The sequence below is a fragment of the Anthonomus grandis genome, chromosome 16 (genome assembly GCF_022605725.1).
Source record: "Anthonomus grandis grandis chromosome 16, icAntGran1.3, whole genome shotgun sequence".
NCBI classification, from domain to species: domain Eukaryota; kingdom Metazoa; phylum Arthropoda; class Insecta; order Coleoptera; family Curculionidae; genus Anthonomus; species Anthonomus grandis.
The window spans coordinates 6,181,761-6,204,541 of record NC_065561.1 but is presented as its reverse complement, the minus strand read 5'-3'; the positions used below and the strand labels follow the sequence as shown (position 1 = coordinate 6,204,541).

General features: G+C 34.3%; 1 protein-coding gene across 5 annotated transcripts in view; it reads right to left on the bottom strand.

Annotated features, from left to right (window-relative positions):
- The window catches only part of LOC126745640 (protein still life, isoforms C/SIF type 2), a 252,589-nt gene extending 239,870 nt beyond the window's left edge, over positions 1-12,719 (bottom strand). For 2 of the 5 annotated variants that reach the window (XM_050453574.1, XM_050453573.1), the window contains exons 1-6: positions 12,245-12,719; positions 7,888-8,121; positions 7,767-7,828; positions 7,494-7,678; positions 7,322-7,440; positions 7,065-7,266 (exon numbers count right to left, since the gene is read on the bottom strand). In XM_050453574.1, the coding sequence (XP_050309531.1) occupies positions 7,065-7,266; positions 7,322-7,440; positions 7,494-7,678; positions 7,767-7,828; positions 7,888-7,932 (613 nt within the window). In that variant the 5' untranslated portion in view covers positions 7,933-8,121; positions 12,245-12,719. The remainder of the gene's footprint in view (positions 1-7,064; positions 7,267-7,321; positions 7,441-7,493; positions 7,679-7,766; positions 7,829-7,887; positions 8,122-12,244) is intronic. The other 3 variants (XM_050453570.1, XM_050453572.1, XM_050453571.1) reach the window with 2 other exon arrangements.
- Positions 12,720-22,781: the final 10,062 nt, after the last annotated feature.

The following is a 22,781-nucleotide window of genomic DNA, read 5'->3' as shown; positions in this document are numbered from 1 at the left end:
TGGCAAATAGACCTTTATTTGATCAAATTAAGCTTGAAAATATAAATGAAGCTCTGCAAGAGGTATCCCATATTAAATACTTAGGCATTGTTATCGACAGGCATCTGAACTGGGATCAGCATGTGCTTAATCTCAATAAAAAAATAAGATTCATAAGTTCTCTATTTTACGCAGCATTTTGAGCTTTAAATTAATTCGATTATAGTATCGATTATAGATTCGATTATACTTCTCAAATTAATTATATTCTAATGAAATAAATGATGTATAAATGTTATATATCCTTGCAGTGTGCAATTTTGTGCATGGTAGTAAAGAACTAAAATCAGATAATGTTTGTCATATCTATGAAACTCGGGCCAATATGGCTAATAATCCAAATATTACACAATCTAAATGTGACTTAAATTTACATTTCATGTCATATCTGGAACTTAAATTTTACAATTTAATCCCTGAACGTATTAAGAATGTGGTTAAAAATAAAAGCTATATTCTGTTGGGAAAATCGTGAAAAGTTTTTACGTCTATTTTAAATTCTTTTAATTTTATATACTATGGGTATAGGTAGTGTGCAATATTTGTAAATTGAAATTTTTGTTTTTTTGTAGAATATGGTAGGTGATTTTCTCGGTATTCTGGTTTTTGTAAATATATTTTAATTTATTTTTTGTTAGCAGCTGGGCAAATATTAATAATAATACTGGGATAATATTTTAATTATAAAATTTGAAAAAGAAATATATACACTATATATACCTACTAATTATTTATTTATTATGTAGACTTAATATAGATACCAGGTGCATACAAATTTTCTTAAATTTAGGCACCCTTTAAAAAGAATTTATTTTTTTTCTTGTTGAAATATTTTAAATATGTATTTATATTTTTCGTTATGTACTGATAATAAAGTTAAAAGATCTCTACAAAAAATGAAAAAAAAAAAGAATTTTATTATATTTATTCAGGATTAGTTTTAATTTTTAATCTAATTTATTTAAAAAACTTATTTTTATTTCAAATTGTTTGACAGCCACTGACTTACCGCCCGAATCGCAAGAAACAGTCAAGTGCTGCGCGAGGCACGCGAGCTTGCTAAAGGTGTAGGAATTTAATATTGCAATTAGTCGAATGCGAAAAATCTGTTAAAATCGTTGTGCAACAATGCATGCGCAGAGGTCCGAGGGTTTTAGTTACTAAGTTGGGTTGATTAAATTGGCCTAATTTTTCTTTAGGGCGCTGAAGATCGATGGTTAATAAACAAAATTGCTAACTACTTGTCCCCTGAAAATCCTAGGGAGAAGCATCAAAGACCTCTGCACTCTCCCAAAGTAACAGTATGGGCTGCAATGGGCGCAACTGGAGTTATTAATCCTTATTTTTTCAAAATTCAAACGGTATCCCTACAGTTACTTACTTCCTTTCGCTACAGACACATGTTAAACAATTTTTTAAGACTAGAGCTAAATAATTTAATCGGAGTTAATGAAAATACTTGATTTCAACAGGATGGCGCTACATCACATACTGCCACCCTTTCGATCAAAGTTGTCAGAGCTATTTTTCCTTAAAATAAGTAAACTCATTATGAATTCGTCACATCAGTACTGATTTTACTTACATATTGTTGTAATATACTACAGGATGTAAGTAAAACCTACCTACAACATTTTGGTCTAATATTACACTACTGAACTTCCACAAACCTTCAATATGATTTTCTAGCGCGCAGTTGCGGAAACTCAGTGATCACGAGTCTATCTATGTTACTTTGAAAGTACATCACGCAAGAGGTTTAATATCCCCAAAATGACATAATACTACAATTAGGGTGATCTGTGGTAGCTGGGTAAGCTATATTAGGTCACACTTGCTAAGAGTAGAAACACTAAAAAAAAAAACAAATTAAACGATCTTATTTAAGTACAAATTCTTCTATTGAAACATAGAGCGAGCTTATGAAATCTGATCTCTTCAAGAAAATCTAAACAATCGTTCATGTTTTATCAACATAATCGGTTACGTTTTAAAGACTCTAAGAAGTAGACCCTAAACTAAATGTATAACTTGTAAACCTTATTTGTCTACAAAAAACCAAAGAGGGTTAACTGCTTAGAATATTGAATATGTAGAATAAGCCTATAGCCGCACACTATAGGCAATGTGTTTGACTTCACCATCTGTCAGATAATGACGTAAAAAAGTTAATGAAAAAAAGCAACTTGCCAATACAATACTTGCTTACTTCACACTTATTACAGACAATTTGTTAGCAAAAAGAAAATTCTCTTTCAATCTTATTATTATTAAAAAAATGCACTTAAATCACTCAAAATATCTTTTTAATACTAATACTTTACGAAAGAAACCAAGTACGAAACCATTAAACAAGCCCAGGTGCCAATCTGTTTTTGAAGGTGGTAGACAATGGTACAGTGAAAAATCCTTAAATCCAGATGAACCAACAGGACTCAACCAGCACCAACCTCTAACCTCCCCGCCACCATCATTAATGTGTCAAAAAAAACCCTTACCGAGGCTGAACAAAAGGTGTTAAACAGAGGACTAAACTTCGCCATATCCTCAAAACCATCCTTTATAGACATAGTGTCTTCAGTAGAATCAATCCAGCTACCACGTCCTGAGGCCGATAAATTTCGACACGAGGTAAGGGTTGCTCTGGACTCACTTAAAAAACAGAAACCTTCGCAGAACATCAGCAAAGAAGAGAAAACAGCTCTCAGGAATCTCAAAAGTGAAAAGAACATCAAAATTCTTCCTGCAGATAAGGGCAATGCAACTGTGGTTATGGACCTGGAAACCTACGAAAACAAGGTTGAGGAAGTTTTGAATAAAGGCGAATACAGGCTACTATCTAAGGATCCGACGACAACCATAGAAGGTCGAATTTACAGAGCACTTAAGAAGTACTCCTCAACATTGTCGGATGCGGTACGCTCTAGGCTGACACCACATTATAGCAAACCTCCACACCTATACGGACTACCCAAGATTCGTAAGGAGCAAATGCCTCTGCGGCCCATCACGACCTCTAGAAATTCGCCGACATCAGAACTCTCGAAATTCCCTTTGGAGATCATTAGACCGATCCAGGGAAATGCAGCATCTTTCGTGCGAAACTCTGCCCACTTTGTAGACCTTCTTGGAGGGATCGAAGTCGAGACCAATGACAGATTGGTGAGTTTTGATGTCGAAAGTCTCTACACCAATGTACCCATAGGAGAGTCTCTTAACATCATCCGAGACAAACTAAGCAAGGATGCAGCTTTCTCAACTTGGACCACACTGCCTCTGGACGGAGTGATGGAACTTTTGGAGTAACTTCTGTCTTCGTAATTCTTACTTTCAGGTCAAGGATAGATTCTACGCCCAAGACGAAGGACTTCCAATGGGTTCATCTCTTTCCCCAGTAATAGCAAACATCTTCATGGAATGGTTCGAGGAACATGCAATAGATGCATCCCATTGCAAACCCAAGCTCTGGCTTCGATATGTGGACGACACCTTCATCATCTGGGACAAAGAGGAAAAAGCACTTCAGGATTTTCTGCTTCACCTCAACAACTTCAGACCAACAATCAAGTTCACGATGGAGACAGAGAAGGACTCAGCTCTACCTTTCCTAGATGTCCTCGTTAAAAAGGTCGGTGGAAATCTACGAACTTCAGTTTATAGAAAATCAACACACACGGGCCGGTATCTTCACTATGAGTCCAACCATCCTGCAACCACCAAAGTAGGCATCATAAGATCCCTCTACAATAGAGCTCGAACCATCTGTAGAAGCGACGAGGATCTCAAGACTGAAGTGGATACCATCTACAAAGACCTACAACAGAATGGATATCCAAAGAAGCTAATAAGTAGGACCATCCAAAGGACGCGTCCAAATCAAATCAGAGACGAGGCCACCACGACAACCGGACTCCTACCTATACCTTACATTAGGGGTACATCGGAACAAATCCGACGCATTGCCAGCAAGTACAATATTAGAACTGCCTTTAGATCTAGCACCACTATCAGAAGCGTGGTATCAAAGACCAAACCAGATGACCTGTTGGATACCAAAAATTGCGTCTACCAGATCCCATGTGAGTGCGGTGACTCATACATAGGTGAAACGAAGCGCCCCCTAGAAGTCAGAGCGAAGGAACATCGCAGCTGGACGCAAAGAGGAGAGGTTTCCAAATCCGGAATAGCAGAGCACGCGTGGCATAATGGACACAATATCCATTGGTCAGAAGCCAAGATTCTGCACAAGGAACAGCACTGGCGGAAGAGGAAGTTCGTAAAGGCAGTTTTCATTTCACAGAATCAGGGGATCTTCAGCCAGCCAAGCGTCGATGTACCCAACATCTGGAAGCCTCTACTCTCAAGACAGTGTAGGATCTAGAGAGAGGCGTGTCCTCCCCCCAACTCTTTTCATGGATGACTTTCCTTTCCACATCGCTGCACACATCTAGTATATAAGCCTATAGAATAGTAGTTTGCTGTCAGTTTACACTTGATAACGGTTGGAGATACTTACCAACCGAAACGTCGTGTTACATTAAATAAATAAGACAATGCAAATTTTCCCAGGTGCCAAATAACTTTATGAGAAGGCTGTGTCCGAGCGAAATTTACAACGTCGCCGTTTTATGTGGAAATTTGAGCCTTTAACGAAGCTAAATTATAAATATTATTATTATTAGTTATTACAATAAATATAGTATAAAATATTTTTGGTTATTAAACGACTTTACTCTTTCTCTTACCCTATAATAAATAACTATTTAACATATATTAATTACAATAATTTATTATAAGAGTTTTTTTCTTTTGTTACAATTAATTAATCACTGGTAACGTGGAATATGAAACTTCTTTATCAATAAAATATTCCCACTGCCCCTTGTGGAGATGCGCGTTTTTAACTAGTCAGTTAAAAAATCAGTTTTAAATAGTCTTGTCTCCGCATCTTTTTATTCTCTGCCTTTCTTATAACCTTTTTATTCTTAATGATAAATTATAGTAGGTTAGGTTAGGTTTGTTGTCAGTGGGACGGCTTGTTTCTCCCATTGCGACCCTAGGTATATTGTTGCTTACTCCTAGGTTTATACTTCCCTAATCACGTCAGCCCTCTTTAAGAGTTCAATTATTTGCTAAGGAAAAGCATTCCTAATGTCTTCCGTGTTAGGTAAGGCATTGTCGAAGATTCTCTCTAGTGCTGGACATCTGCATAGGATGTGCTCTGGAGTCTCGTCTTCCTTCATGGATAGTCTGCATTCGGCGACTTCCACCAAACCAATCCTATTCATATAGTGACGCAGTCTACAAAGACCGGTATACTTTCGCATTAGGGCTTTTAGGTGCTTTCTGTTGAGTTCCCTTATGGTATCTGTTACCTTCCTTGTTACGTCTGGTATGCAAGCCTTCGCATGGTTGTATCCTGCTAATCCCTCCCAGTAGCTCTTGCTTTGCATCTCGTATGCACCATGTTTGAGATTGTGTGTTTTGCCGTATTGTAGGCAATGCCTAATGCTGGTTCAGGATCTATCATTCTGCTCCTTTTTTGTCTAGCTTGTGAGCCGCCTCGTTTCCTGTAAGCCCATCATATCCCGGAATTCATTTTAGGGTAATTTTGTTCTTTTCCCTAAGCAGTATAAGCTTGTCTTTGCAGCTCCATATTGCTCTAGATGTGCAGATCGGGAATTCTAGCGCTTTTAGAGCCGCTTAACTGTTTTTTTTCTCTTTAAGTTGTATTTGGTTAAGCATTCTTCCACAGATTTCAATGGCATGTACTTACATGTACCGCCTGAAAAATTGATGACTGTTTCCCAAGGCAGATAGATCTTTCTGTCCTTGGGTTAGTGCAGTATATTCCAGCTCCTACTCCAAAATTGGTTTTGGAGCCGTCTGAATATACTCGAATGTCAGCTTTCTCTAGTTCCAGCTGTTTCTGATCCCAGTCCGCTCGGTCTGGTATTTTGACCGAGTATGAACTCGTGTTTAGTGTTTTTCTTGGCATTAGGTCTGATGGCATACTAAGTGTGCTGTGATTGCACTCCTCCTCAACCAGTTCAGTTGACTTTGAGACTTTGTTTGCCGAAATGCCATTTATGACATGGTGCAGCCTGTATATAGTTCTTCTGGATTCTCCCTGCAGGTATATGTGTAGAGAGGCTAGTCCAAGTAATACTTCCATAACGGATGTCGGGGTGGTTCTGATCGCCCCTGTAATGAGCAAGCATGTCTGCCTTTAAAGGCTATTGAGTTTTGTTTTGGCCAATTGTTGGGTTGTTTTGCTCTACCACACCACAGAGCCGATATCGTAGGTCTGATGACCTGTGTGTATAACCACTGCATCTGTTTCGGGTTCATTCCCCATGTTTTGCTGCATATCTTGCGATAGTTCCATAGGGACAGTATTGCTTTCTTGACGGTTTTGTTAAGATGTGAGTTCCATTTAAGCGTCCTATCTAAGGTTACCTAGGAATTACCTTGAATCAATTAAACTTTTTTTAATTGCTTCTTCGCGAGTATCTTTCTCTGCTTCCTGATGAAATGTATAATACATAACTAACGAGTAAATATGTTTTAATTTTTTATTAAAATTTTTTTTTACATTAAATCATTTTTTCATAAGGGCACTTTACTAAGATATTGTTTAATATTTTTCGTTCTACATAGGTACACCTTCTCTGATTTCGTTGAATAATAATAATATTCAAATCAACCAATCTATAAAGAAATAACAAATTCTCCTTCAGCCCTTAAGCAATATCACTTACGGTACCTGATATCATTAAACCGAAATAAAAATTAAAAGACATTAAGCTTTATTCACTTGATTGATTTTTTATGGAGATAACAAGCTTATTGTCGTTGGTCTTTATAGCTTTTACATTTTACGGTAACGTTCTTCTTTTGAAAGAAAAATCGAAATGTTGCTTAAACATAAAAACATCTTTCTTACTGTTTAAGTTTCCAATAGCCGTTTTAGTTCCCTTTTAAGAATAACATATTTCATCAATACAAAATAAATTAAAAGGTACCTCTATATCTAGGATCTTGTGACCTCATTCTGGCATACTGCTCTGCTGTCATACAAGTGCATTGTGGTTCTCTGGACCCACGTGATGGTGAAGCTGGTGTGCTCAATGGCTTCCTCTTCTGCTTGAATTTTTGCTTTCCGGGAGGGTCAAGTTTAAGGGAGTATGAGGAAGAAGCTTTTCGGGAAAATTTAAAAGAGGGGGACTAAAAAATGAGTATTAAATTAAAAATGAATCATATTTAATATAATATTACTTACACAACATTCCCTAAATTGTTTGGCATCGATAGGGGAAGTAAAGTTTAGACCCCAAGTATCATTAGTCATGGGGTCTTTCCAATAAGTAAAACATTCTGAAGCTTGACCGATCCTTGTACCTTAAGAGGTTTTTATTTAAAGATTTTAATTATTGGCAATAAACGTCTCTTACCTGGTTGGACCAGCCGCACATCGAGAATTTTATCGACTTGTGAATTGTAGGCCGTGATATGAAACACGCATTCTGGTGAGTCTTGGATGCAGGTTATGTTCACTGGCACCAAGTCCTCGCTCACTTGTTGCCATTTAAACGTACCGCCTCCACTTGCCGAAACGTGAAACACCTCCGCCCAAAGTCTAAAAGACGATAGTAACCACACATTGTAAGAATACAAAACTTAACAGGTAGGTAATTAATGAGGAATGAAGTATATGCTCAACATACCGTAAAAGATGTCCATCTCGCCTTCTGGATGTCTGCCATGGCGAGTCGTCATACCTATACGCCTGAAATAATATTAGCTATAATCAATATTTTTATTACTACTATTTTCATTAACATTTACCTTCCTGATAAGTGGTGCACAGGAACAACTCAGTTTGTTGCCCATCCCCTGGAGCTGCGACCCCGCTGGGCACTGGCACCTCGATGGTTGATGTCACCACATATCGCCCCCAGTGCCAAAGTCGCCGGTGTTGCGCCCACTGGTGCTCCACTGATGACTATTGTGTCCTCGCAAGTTCCGATTTAGTGATAGAGATCGCTGATGATGACTGCTGAATTGCTTTCCGTGTTTGTGCTGTCAAAACAAATGGATCAGTAGAAAAATATTGTTTTTAATTTAAGTCAAAAGATATTATACAAGTTAACAATAGGGTTTACTTTACTATAAAAATGAGCTATATATCACATTACAGAAATAATATAAAAAGCTTTGAAGATTGCTGACTTTTATTTCGTCAATCATCACATATGTTCGAAGATGTTTTAGAGAAGAGTTTATACATACATAAATAATAAAGGCAACCATTTTTATTAAGTTTATCTTTCAAAAATATTTCAATAAAAAGTAGATTAATCCTTCATAATGTTATATTAAGCCATGCGACTTATAACGGGTACAATATTATTTCTTTCTCCAAAAAGAAACATCTTTCTTTTTCAACGCATTTTATAACAAGGATTAGTGTAAACTCTTTAATAAAAATACAATTATAATTATAAATTTTGATTTTAATAATAGCAATATTCAAATTGTCAGGTACGATAAAAATACTTTTGCTTTATATTATATAAAACAACGGAACTTTTTTCAGAATCTTATGAGGTGCTTTGGATCTTACATTTTAATAGTCTATCTAGATACTATGTAAAATTTTAACTGCTCTCAAAAGAAACAATTTTTTTAAAAATAATTTAATAAAATTTAAATAGAAATTGTTGAAGTTGATAAGAAAAGAAGTAAAATATAGAAATCAATTCGGAATAGTATTTAAATAAAAATGCTACAAATTCAGATAAGATTAAATAGACGCATATAAAATTTAAAATTTCAACGAAGATTGAAATACGTAGGCTTGAAAGGTACTTAGGACAGAGATTCATCCCTAAAATAGGCAATTTTCCATAAGAATCTAACAAAAATTTGATTCGAAGAGCTCACAATAATAAGACAACTATAGAGGGAGATAAGTTATTTTCACTTTTGTTAATTAATTTTTTAACTACAATAATAACTATTACAACTGCTTAACAAAAATAGCATTACCAACAATAAATTTAAATATATTATATTTTATAATTATACATTAATTATTAATACTTATATATGTTATTAGATTTAAAACCATTACTATACTAAATGTTTTAATTATAATTTATTAATAAAAATTTTAATGTTAAAAATTATAATTTTATATTCTATAATCTACAGAGTGTTAATTAAAAATACGTCTTAAAGAGCTACAACGTGTTAAATTTTTAAGGAAAAATAGGTTTTTAAATCATAAAAAAAATAAGATTGTAGATATTTTTATGAAACTTGGAACACACTTTTCGATCACTAAGGGCAGTTTTGGTCGTAATAGATATTTTTACCAGTGCCGTCCGTACTGGGTATGAATTAAATATTTTTGCAGAAAAAAATGATACGCCACTGATTTTTTTAAAATCTAAAATTGTTTTTAAGATCCTCATTTATTTTAGAACAAATAAAGTCTCTTGTCTTAATTTTATAGGAAACACCGTTTTCGCGCAAAAAAATAAATACCTCAAATAATTTACAGCAATTGAAGTGTCTTCACCCATAAGGATGTAAGCATTCACTCTACTTCGCATAGACTGACGTACATTATTAAAGATTCCTGGGGTATTCCTTATAGTTTGAAACTTTGAAAGGATACTGTTATCCAATTTTGTAACTCTTCTTCACTTTGAATCAGCACTGCATACACTAAGCTTTTTAGATGCCTCTAGAACAAGAAATCTAAACTATTAACGTCGGGAGACCTAGGCGGCCATGACTGTGTTCCTCCGTGCGCTATCCACCTATTGTAATATTGACTATTTAAAAATTTACACATTCGTAAGCTAAAATGTAGAGGCGCACCACTGTGCATTAGCCACATCTGGTTTTTCAACAAGAGAGGAAGGCTTTCAAGTAATGACGGCAAATTTTCTTTAAGAAAGTGTAAATCGGGTTCTCCATTAAGTCTTATTGGGAAAAAATGCGCCTAAAAGATGATCATCAATAATGCCAGACCAAACATTTAATGAGAACTGCCTGATGATTAGATACAACAATTGCATGGGGGTTTTCATCCCCATTGTCCATAAATGGTTATTGTGGAAATTCCTTATTAAGTTTCGACTAAAATTAGCCTCATCTGTAAAGAGAATCTGCCTGTCAAATCAGGGATTTTCCACCAGCTCTTGAAGAAACCACTCAGGTTGTCACGATTTTCTTAGTACTAGTTTCGGTATTTTCCTCAATTTCATGTAAAATTCCTTCTTCAAGTTCCGGTGTTCTTACTTTTTGTTGGATTCCTTTAGCACTATGTTCCGATCTTGTGAAGGCGTCTACGAAGCCTAGAAGACATTCTCGGATCAGGTTGTACGCGATTTGGATAACGTTTTTGGTATATCTGCCTTCATATGCATTTCCTTCTGCAACCCCATAAAGCCAAAATACAGTCAGCTAAATCACAGTTTGTAAAGTTTACCATTTTTTAAATCAGATTATACACTCTCTTAATTAAAGAATAATGATTATTATTTAAAAAAATAAAATCAATGTTAATTTTATTATGAAAAGAAACGTCAAAAATTATGACACATTAAGGTATACATAGCACTAATTTTTATTATTTTTTATTTGTTTACTCTAATAAGGTATTTAATATGCTTACATTTTTTAAAATTTAGATATTCAATATCATGTAAACGTAAATGATACATGTATATGATAAATATAAGGTAGAAAAGCCACGCATTGTGGGTATTGGTGCCTACCAAATTGCAAGAACGAAATATTAAAAGAGGTCTTAGTTATTGAATTGAAGAAAAAAAAACGTTTTTAATATTTATTTTTTTGCGCGAAAACAGTGCAGCGTTCAGAAACTATACCTTCGTGATCAAAAAGTGTGTACCAAATTTCATAAAAATATCTGCACTATTATCTTTTTATGATTAAAAAACATATTTTTTCTTAAAACTTTAACACCCTGTAAGTAAATTTACAACCCAAGAAAGTAAATTTAGTTTTAAAAATAAAATAAAATGTAAGATGTTATTAGTTAGGAAAAAAAATATAAGATGTTATATCTCCAAATTAAAGTGGTTCTCTGAAATTGGTAGTTTTTAAACTATTAATAAAATAAATACTGAATTACCAGAAAATACAGTGAGTAAGAAAGTGATATGAAAGAGAGAAAATAAGTGATGCTTAATGATTATTATTAATTTAAGTAAACAAAGCTCTTCTATCGTAATAAAATATTACACAACTACATATACTAAAATATAAAATATAACTAAAATATGTTTAATGTAATGCTTCTATTGTTTCATTTATGTTTCAAGAAATTAATATTAGTTACCCGAAAGATGCTTAAAGCTCCAATCCAAATGATAATGTGATTATAAATAAATAGTGCCACACCCTTTAAAAAAAATATTAAGAAAACATCTTAAAAAGAGCAGTTGCACGAATATGCAATTCAAATCTATTAAATAAAATACTTATCAAATAACATATTTTTAAATATTTTTTACGAAAAAAATTGTTTAAATATGATAATATTTTTAACCATTAGTCCTTGTAAATTTATGTATAATTTAAAATCTTGAATTTGGTAATAACATCAAAGTATTTACCCAATATTTTTTAAATATTTCCCAATAAGTAAGTGACCCATACGTGAAAAAAGAGCAGGATTAATGTTCAGTAGATATTTTTTCACAATTTCTATATATGTATTATATTTTGCCGTTCACACATCTAATAATTAATTTTAATTTCTTATCAGGTTAGGAGAATTTTGACTAAATTCATGTAAGTTTTATAAATTTAGGGCGTAGATACAATGAGGGTGCGGCACCTAACGCGACCTACTTTCCTCAAAACGTTCATTGCCCTTATATACGTCCCTTACTACCTCCCAATAAATGAACGTCTCTCAAATTTAAAATAATTACCTCGGATTATAGATCACAAACATTAATATTCAGATATTTTCCTTTAAACTAGATCTCCATTTTGAGATCCGATGACGTCAAATTTAACTGATGCTGGGGCATGTAGCAAAAGACGCATCACCATAAAAGTTTATTTCAATTTGGGCGTTAAAGCTTTTACAGAAACATGCACTAAATTAAAAGATGTTATACTATAACTACTAAGTAAAGCAGCAACTAAGTCATACCTCAAGATCGTTCCAGTTTTGTGCATTGATTTTAGCTGCTTCTACACTTCCTTTAGCTCCCATCCTAAATATTATGACCTATAGCTTAAAAAGTCCGCGATTGATTGAGAATATAGTCCTTGGGGCTTTAAATAAATCACTTGCACCCGATTTGTTTGACCCCTTGGGCACCTCAAAGGCAAATGCACCCAATTAAATAAATATTAAAAAGAGTTCGAAAAATGAAAACGGTTTAAAATAAAACGAACTACGGAGGACCGTAGAGATGTTGTTTAGACGCCCGGCAGGTTGAGATCGATTTTCGACATCGGCGCTGATGATGGTCGTTGGGGGTTGCACGGGCTCGGAACTGGGCAACGCCGGGACGCCGACGCCGACGCCCGCCTCAGCATACCCCCTGGATATGATAATACACACTCGGTTTGAGATATATACTCACTCGGTGTGTGCTGAAGGTGTGGCTACATCCTCCGAACTAGATGCTCCGGAGTGCAGCTGCAGGTTTCTTCCACGACTTGCTTACTACGTCTATTCAAACTTGCGTGTTTTCGTCCAACTAAAGAAATGAGGACATGTTTTTTCAGCAAAATAAATTATGCTGAGGTTGATAGGTGGGTGTTGAGTTAAGAAAATTATAATAGACTTAATATACAACGCTGAATATTTTAATTAAGATCAGATTAGTCATTTTATTCCTTTAAACATAATAAATAGAAAAAGTTGAAATGAGTTTCACACCAATTTCTTCAACTTTTCTATAAGTTTTAATTGTTTTCTATTTAAATATTTCTAAGGTTTAGTACTTTAACATAATAATAATATTAGTAATAATAATAATACATCGTTTGAAAGCTCCCACTGAATGCTTTATGGTCCTAGAATATTAAGTGACTACTTCTACCCATAGCAAAATGGCAGCTTTTCTAGATTTTTAATTTTTGTTTCGCATTTTTATTTCCATTAAAAATAATTAAAATTTACGTAATACAGAAACGTAACTATTTCACTACAAAAGATGTTAAAAATGTGGACCATTAAATTCAAGACAGTAAAATAATCTATTGGAAAACTCTTCACGAACATTTTGGAAAGTGGCAACATCAATATTGCAACATGCATCAATTATTCTTTGACATAGATAGAAGATAGATTCTGGCTGGGTAACGAAGACTTTTTGTTAAATTACCCCCATAAAAAAAAATTATCAGGAAAAGAGGTGTAATATTAGACCTGGCTGGCCACTCGGTAGACCCTCGACGACCAATCCACCGAAGTAGGGTCAGTATTAGTCAAATATTCTCTAACATTTCTGCTAAAGTGAGGCGATGATCATCCCGGTATTCCCTGGACAATCCCAGCCTTCAGGTTCTCCAGAAATACTAATATTATTTAATAACTTAAATATAATAATATTTTTATAAAAATTATTTAAATATAATAATACTTAAATATAATAATTGTTTTTTTTTTAATATATGCTATTATAGATATAATATTATTAAATTTATACTAACCAGAAATAAATTTTCTATAAATAAAAAAAATTTAATTACTCTTCTATTAACGTCAAGTATTAATACAGTGGTCGTTCAAGAACTTTACTGGTCGGTTATGAAAGTACTTTATCAAGAAACACACTACTATTCATAGTATTCTTTATTAAAATAATGCATTCCTTAATTCTAAAACATGATCAGTGCGCTGTCATAAACTTTTTTAGCCATTCGCTCAGAGAGTTTTGCTTCTGGCACTGTATCTATGCCATATTTCATCGCTTCCATCATCCTCGTCTGATATTGTTGGTTTTTGGAAGGTTTTGCTAAACCTTTAAAATTGTTCTTTCTTTTCTTGATCGAATGAGCACGTTTGCTAGCAGTTATTCTGACCTATTGTTCAAGGAAACATGTTGACATCTCAAGTTATTTAACGAAATTTGAAAATTGATCTTCACTTATCCTTGTCTACTACAACGTATAAATTGTAAAATTGATTTAGTTCAATAGGATAGGTAAGAATTAAGAATCTTAAGCAATCATTGTTGTTTGCAGCTAGAGAAAGAGTATAATAACATCTAAAATTGTCACTTCTCTGGAATGTAAATGATAGTTTTTGTCTTGCGTTTTTCGGGCTCAATAGCATTATTACTTTCTCCCATCAAAAAAACTACTAATTTTCAACTGCGTCAAATCTAAATGTTTTTTTTTTAGCAGCTGGCAGGGACTATTCTGGTTTATTGTAAAATTCATTAAATACACCCTTTCTTATATCTCTCGAGTCGAACTTCAGGAGACGATTGCAAATCATTGGTAATTTAATTTTAGATCGTGTATTTTGTCTGCATGCTTGCAATATCACTTGCCTTCTTTACAGCTGCTGCTAGAATTTTTGATACTTATGTCTGCATTATATATCTTAGTAAAAACGTTTTCTCGATGCATTTTTGTTTAGTTTTTTGAAACGTTAATATTCTTTATAAATAATTTTGATATTTATATTGAATAGCTGTATCTTGAAACTAAAATTTTTCTTGATATACATTTAGTTTTTCAATTAAGGCTCATTTTAATTTGCTTTTTAAAAGGAAAAGGACTGTGATATTAATGTTGACATATTTTGTTTGTGAATATTTGTTTCATTTTTTTGCCGTAAATGTTTTCGTTAATTATACTTGTTAGAATTACCTCGACAACAGGATAGTACAATTTTTCACGTTTTCTCGTACTGTTTGCCCCAGGAGTTTCTCGCAAGACTGTTCTCTAAATAAATATAAGGTCGTTTCATCATTCTTTACTACACTTTTAAATACTTTGTTTACGTGGAATCCTGTCACCAAATATTAACCATTTTTCAAAGATTTTCTTACGAAACCTTTCCTACGATTTCATTCGAAACCTACTATTTATTATAGTTTAAAAGTGATTCTTAATAACAAGGCTCTTTTCATATTTTCAGGTTTTTTTCTAATTATGTTTTTCCCACAAGCGATCGACCCGAGTATCAGAGTCTCACCCTATATATATTATTCGGTAACAAAATAAATTATTAATTAAAACTAAATTCTGCAATGACTTTGAAAGGCCACTACAAGATTTTTTTATTTCTACTTGACACTTAGTTAAAATTTGGAGTTAGTAAGTCGGAATTTCCAAATAAAATATGGTGTTAACTCTTTGATTCGAGATACTACTCCCGTAAAAAAAAGACAATAGCTTTGCTTCGGTTGCCCTACCCTGAGGAACATAAAAGCAGGAACACATGTCAGCAACAATTTTCTATCTATTAATGTACGAAATTACGAATTAACCTTGAGCTACATTATTGTTGACTGGCTGGATTGTCTTGAAACCCCTAAAAAAGTTTACACACCCCAGTGTTGTGGTGAATAAAGTGTGAGTGTTTAATAGATTGTAAGATTATTTAAATAATTTATTGCCTATTTTATGTTTATACCTGCAGTTCCTATTTCTCCCTCTCGCTCTCTCTTATAGGAGCCCTGCAAATTTACCGTGGGCTCTGACTTATTTTTTGTACTATTTCCTGATTCGTTGGCGAAAGTGCCCGGTTTAAGAATTTGGAAGAACACGTCACCAAGTGGCGAGGCATATTTTTTAGCAATAGTTTTTCCAGTGGCGGTTCGTGGATTTTTAATTTGCGGGGTACAACTAAGTAAATGGCAATATAAAATGAAGGATAACAAAGGGGCGGCGTAAGCGATCTGCCGGAGGTTAAGAAACTAAAGATTCCGCCCTGGTTATCTGTTTGAACCCTCCCATTATCAAGCCAGGTGAAACTAAATGTAGAAAAAAAGAAAGTATACAAAGAACAAAATCAGATGGTTTATTTAAATTTGAAATCTATTCTTCTATTTTTTTAGACAGCAAGTACTTTAATCACTTTATTCTTTATTATCAAAATCTAAAATATTCTGTTAGTTTGTTTTTCTATAGGAAGCAAAGCAAGAGCATTAAGTTTAACCTGAGCCATCGTACTTAAAAAAAACATTATTATTTTTTTAAAGTTGAAAAATCAAAATGTTCCAGTATTCTTTTAAAATTAGTCTATTAGATTCAGGCAATTCAATACGTTGTATACATACGAAACATATCGGTTATGCATTTGTTCATTGTTAGCTCATTGAAATAATAAATATATTTTATAATAACATATACATTCGAATTTCCTGTACGTGTTTTTCAAAATTTATTACCTACTTATATACTATCTGCATTTTTTTTGGCAGATCTTAATTAGGAAATATTTCGAAACTAACATCAACCGCAAAGAAAGCAAAAAGCGAGTCAAATAGCTAGATCTGATTTGCGAACTGCGCAGGTTCTATCCTGATTATACTGTGCGATTGGCTATCCTAATCCTTGGCGTTTTGACGGGTATGAAGATTACCCTAATGGAAGAACTGAAGAAGATTCGGTATGTCAAGATTAACCCAAACACCTGGCGATTGACCTTTTACTGATCTTATAAATTTATCCAATATATTTTTATAAATTTTTTCAAATTCGTTAAAAATATCTAAAGTTATACCGGTACTTAAAAAAGGGGATCGAGTTATGCCTAACAATTACAGACCTTAACCTCTTCTTTTTCTAAAATGTCAGACTATGCAATGCTTATGTCTTATTTGAAAAAAAATCTAATTATTTCGACAGGCCAGCATGACTTTGTGTTTGGTAGGTCCACGACGTCTGCTGTTTTGGCATTTTTGTCCGAGGTAATCGAAGCTCTTGAGACGGGTGAGCGCCCTGTTAGGATATTTTGTGATCTCGGCAGGGCGTTTGACTACGTAGATCACTCTTACTTTACGGATAGAATTAAATCCTATGGTAAAAGAGGAGTAGTGTTGAGCTGGTTTGCATCATTTTTGCCAGATCGCTCACAATATGTAGCAGTGAGGGATAGCTCCGGATCTAGTATGCGGTCTGAAAACCTTAAAGTGGACATTGGGGTCCTACAGGGTTCCGTATTGGGCCCGGTGTTATTTCTTTTATTTATTAATCCCTTACCTCTGGCAATAACACATAGTGTTATAATCATGTATGCTGATGATACATCTGTGCTGGTCCGAAGACAGAACATGGAAACAATTGATGTATCTACTGGAAAAACCTTAGAAGAACTTAGCAATTGGTTTATTTTAAATCAGTTTTACTTAAATAATAAAAAGACTAATTACATGGTTTTTCATGCATGTCATAGTCAAATAAATAATGATATTAATTTATGTGTAATGAACGATAACGATTGTTTGGTACGCCAAAAATCAGTTAAGTTTCTTGGCTTAACATTGGATTCTTGGGACTTTCATTGGGCTGAGTTGTCGATGAAGCTCGGTAGTTTATGTTATACCATTAGGAACCTTAGGCTGGTAATGGAAATTATTCAGCTAATTTGTTTATACCAGGCTATTATAGACTCAAGAATTTTGTACGGTATTCATCTTTGGAGCTGTACGTCGCATGCACGTTGAGTATTTATTAGCCGAAAACAGATTCTTAGGTGTATTGTCGGAGTATCACCGATAACTTCCTGTAGACCTCTTTTTAGGGAATATAGAATTTTAACGGTCCCATGTGTGTATAGATTTAAAGTTTGCTTATGTTTTTAAAAATTTTAATTTCTTTACTATTAAGGGTAGTTTCCATAATTACCCAACTCGTTCTAGAAATGACTTGTCCTTGCCTCATAGCAGGCTACTTATTTCTAAAAAAATTGTATTAAGAATAGGTCCAAAACTATACAACAAATTACCAAATAAGATAAAGATTAGCAAAACCGTTTCGATATTTAAAAGAAAGTTTAAGGATTTCCTAGCCTAAAGTATTATAACTTTTTTAACGATGTAATGTAATGTTTTCTTTTTCTTTTTAACCTTTTTTTGGATGTGTAATGTCACTTTACTTTTGACTATTTTAACTTTTTTTGTAATATACCGGGTGACACAGTAAAAAGGGAACGTTTAATAACTATTTTACTATTTCAGTTAAACAAATAAAATATGTCATATTGATAGAATTATTATAAGAGCATCTTTTGACAAAGTCAGTTGTTTTCGTCACTTTCAGTTTAGAAGGCTTTGATTTTTTGACTAGGAGGCTTTCTAAAGTTATTTTAATTGACATAATACATAACATCTTGTCAAGTTCAATTATTATTTCCGTCCACAATTATTATTGACCGTCCCACGGATTTTGGGGGGTCCATCAACCGTTTGATTTTGAGTTTAAAAAAGCTGCTTAAAAACTACAGGGAGAAACAGCATAACCAGGTCTCCAATAGAGACACAGAGAAAAACCCTACTTATCCAGTCTCCAAAGATTCTTTCGGCGGAGGAAAAGGAAGAAAGTAACCCAGCAAAGAGGAAAAGGAAAGACACTCCAAGAAATAGTCCAAAGGTGACAGAAACCACAGGAAGGCTAACCAAACTTAAAGCGGAAGTTAAATGCTTAACAGACACAGTCAAAGCAAACCAGAACACAAGAAGAAATTTAAAAGAATGCGCAAAGAGAATAAGAAACTTACTACATCGTATTGATATAGAGGAACTAAACGAGATTCTGATAATGAGGAACGCTGAAACTAAGGAAGTAGCACGCAGACCAAAGTTTGGAATGTACAATAACATAATAAAATTAACCCAAAGGGCATAACCTCCTACACGGAAGAATGGACTAAAGTAGCAGAACAAACTTGGCAGGATGATATATTTGCAAATACAGAAATAAAAGTAGGAAAGCCAATAAAAAACCAAAGCGTCAACTGTAAAAGTTGCTCTAGTGAACCCCGAAGATAAAAAGATGGAAAGAAGGATACAGGCTCTATTCAAAGAAAAATACCCAGAAATTACTGAAATTAGTGAACCATTTGAGGTCTTGAGAACAAACCATAACATCCAAAACTAGTACAAAAACGAAACCTACATTACAAAATAATATATAATAATATTAATAATAAAAATTGACCAAGCAAATGAAGAAAGGGAGCTTTGGGATAGAATAATCAAATTAAAAGAGGAAACTAGAAACGAAGAAACTGTAGTTATTCATAAAATAGAAAAGATAGGAATAATAAGACTAAGGAAAATGGTGGACTATATTTTACGGCTTAGACACATTAGATACTATTTATGCAAATATGGAAAAGGACCCGATTACCAAACTAGCTAGAGAACAACCGCAAAGGAGCCGACAAAAAGAAACCGCTGCCCTAATAATATCGAAAGAGAATAAGGAATATAGCGATATGGTCAAAGAAATAAAATCTGGACTTAAAAACCGTAAAGAAATAAAAATTATTCACTCTATCCGCTAAACCAAAAGCGGGGATCTAATAATTACCATAGACAAAAATAGTGAAACTCTAAAACAACTAAAGAAATCCATACAAGAACACATAAATATTAAAAATATCAAGGTAAAAGACGCCATCCAACCAGAAGATAAATTCGTGCTTCACATACGAGGTATGAATAATTTCACAACCAAAGAAGAGATAATTGAGGCAATAGAGGAAGTAACCGGAAGCCTAATAGAGGGGGTAGACTACAGATTAAGTAGCCTAAGACCAAACGCCTGAAATACAATAGCAGCAACTTTAGTGATAGAAAAACAGCACTCAAACACCAAAAATTAAAAGAAATTAAATACCTTTAAGTAGGAATAACAGGCTGCAGCCTGGAAGAGAAAATAGACATAGTTAGATGCTACAGATGTTGGAGTTTCGACCACCAATCTCGGGAATGCAAAGGACCAGATAGGAGTACACTGTGCATGAATCGTGGAAAAGAAGGTCACTATTCAAAAGAATGTAGCCAGCTGTGTTAAAAGGAACACAAAATCGGCTCAGGATCGCATCGCATTCAAACGGGCAATCTCGGCAGCTAGGAGAGATAAAAGAAATATCTGATCTATAATAGTCCTTAAATATATATCCTTAATTTTAATTTTATAGTTTATATTTCATCTTTTCATATATTGTCCTGTAGTTCTAAATGAAAATCCTTAAAATAAACGCAAATAGAAGTATCCCGGTGTATGATATGGCCAAAGTAGTAGCTGCAAATAGAGGATGTGATGTCATATGCATAACGGAAACAAATGAAAGAATATGCGGTATTGGCGATAGAAACAACTACGCTGGAGAAACAAAGGGCACTCTGATAATTAACGTCAACTCCAACCTCGCAGTACGAGCAAAAGACTGGAAAATGCTTCGTAAGCATCCGACATCAGAATATCCTAATAGTTTTCACATATATAAGTCCTAAGATAGATACTGAATCATTCAAGGAACATATAAAAGAATAAAAGAGCTACAAGATCTGGTGTCAGAAATGAGGCAATTGCATCCACACATACAGCTGCTAATTACAGGAGATCTAAACGCTAAACTGGTATGGGGAGAAACTGAAACAACTAGAAGAGGCATTAAGAGTGGTGTGAGACAAACCAACTGAACATCCTTAATGGCAAATCCCCAACACTCGTGAGGACAACCGGATCTTCCCATATAGATCTCTCAATTAGTGCGACAAAGTGGTTCAATCCAATACCAAGTGGAAGTTTCTGGAGGATCCTGATATTACGGAGCATAAATTTATTCTAACGGAAATAGGCACATACCATGGTAACAAGAAATGCAGAAAAAAATATGGGGATACAAATATCCGAAGACTTAAGGAGGAATTCAAAAAAACTATTCAAGATGTTCCATTATTTAAAACTGCCAATACGATGACAAAGACAATACGCCAAGCATATCATAAAAGTACCCCAATGGTCGAATGTAATGAAAATTATCAATTACCATACTGGTGGGACATAGTTATATAAGAAAAAATTGCATTAGTTAAACAAAAAAGGAATATTCCAGCGAATTACAAATGATCCCAATCAACGAGAGCAATACAAATCCGAGTACAAGGCAGCAAAAAAGGATCTAATACTAGAGATAAAAAGAGCAAAAGAAAAATTCTGAAAAAGCCTTTGTGATAAATTGCAAGAAAATATATTTGGCGATGGATATCGTATTATATGTGCCCAGCTAAAAAAGATGCCTCCCAGAATATCTTTGACAACCGAAGAAAAGATGAGCCAATTCGAAACTCTATTTGTTCATGAAAGGCAAACGTGGTCCCCTGAAGAAACAATACCAACAGTCATAAATAGCGGTGATATCTTACAAGCCGAGGAAGTAGTAGATGTTTGTAATAAAATAAAATTTAAAAAGGCTCCAGGACCTGATAATATTCCACCTAAAATCATTAAAGCCATTATTAAGGATAATATCGGCTATTTCACTCAATTTTTTAAGCGTTTCCTGCAACAGCAGTCCTTTCCCGAGGAAACGAGCAAAACTTGTGTTCATTGATAAATCCAACAAAAATAGATCCACCAAATCTACCAAATCCAAATCCACTAAAATTTCGTCCGATATGCCTCCTAGATGTCAGTGGAAAAATTCTTGAGAAAATAATAAAAAACCGACTGGAAAGTGAAATTAATGAAAAGGGATAAAAGAAATAACAGGATAAGAGACATAACATGAAGGAAGCCAGGAACACATAACGCGCTTATAACGGTGGACATTAAAAATGCATTTAACTGTGCATCGTGGGATATAATAATGAAAAAACTAAAAGATCTCTATACCTCAGTAATAGAAAAATAATAATAAAAAAAAGATCAAGAAAAATATGTTTTTGGAGGTGTCCCACAAGGGTCTATACTGGGACCAATTTTATGGAATATTCTGTGTAACAGAATAAGGGATCTACCGGTTCCAAACGGTGTACAGCTCATATGTTATGCAGATGACCTGGCAATCAAAGCCACACATAAAGCAAAGAAGGAGATGGTTTAAGCTATCAACACTGCCTTAAGACAAATTTTAAACTGGATGAGAGAGCATCAATTGGAAATAGCTATAGACAAAATGGAAGCAATAATTCTTAGCTTTAAATGGAAGGTCAGAGATGTTTGCTTTGAGTTCGGAAATTCTGTAATAGTACCAAAAACGACAGTAAAGTATTTGAGTTTTCATATTAATAGAGGACTTTCAATGAGTCGACATATAAAACAAACGTGCTTAAAAGCGTATCACCAAAGCACTAAGTGCACTTTTGTTCAATGTAGGTAGACCTCGAGCAGCAAAAAAAGAGTTATGGCATACGCCTGCGAGAACGTAGTGATGTATGGAGCACCGATATGGAGCGATGCAACAATTTTAAACTCAAACCGAAAGCTGTTACAAAGCACACAAAGAATAATAGCACTCAGAGTATGCTCGGCATACCGCACAATATCAACAGAGAGCGCCCTCGTCATTGCAGGTCTCACCTCTAGAGAAAAAAAAAACTTTTCCTTGCTGGGGCGACTGTCGCTGACAGAAGGCAAAGGTGCCAAGGCCCCTAGGCGCCACAACAACAATGTCTAGGGGGTCTGCATACAGATTTCCTAAACCTCCAAAAAAAAAGGGGTTGGATTGTTTTCAACGTTCTGGGGAACGTGCCTTAAGACCCCAG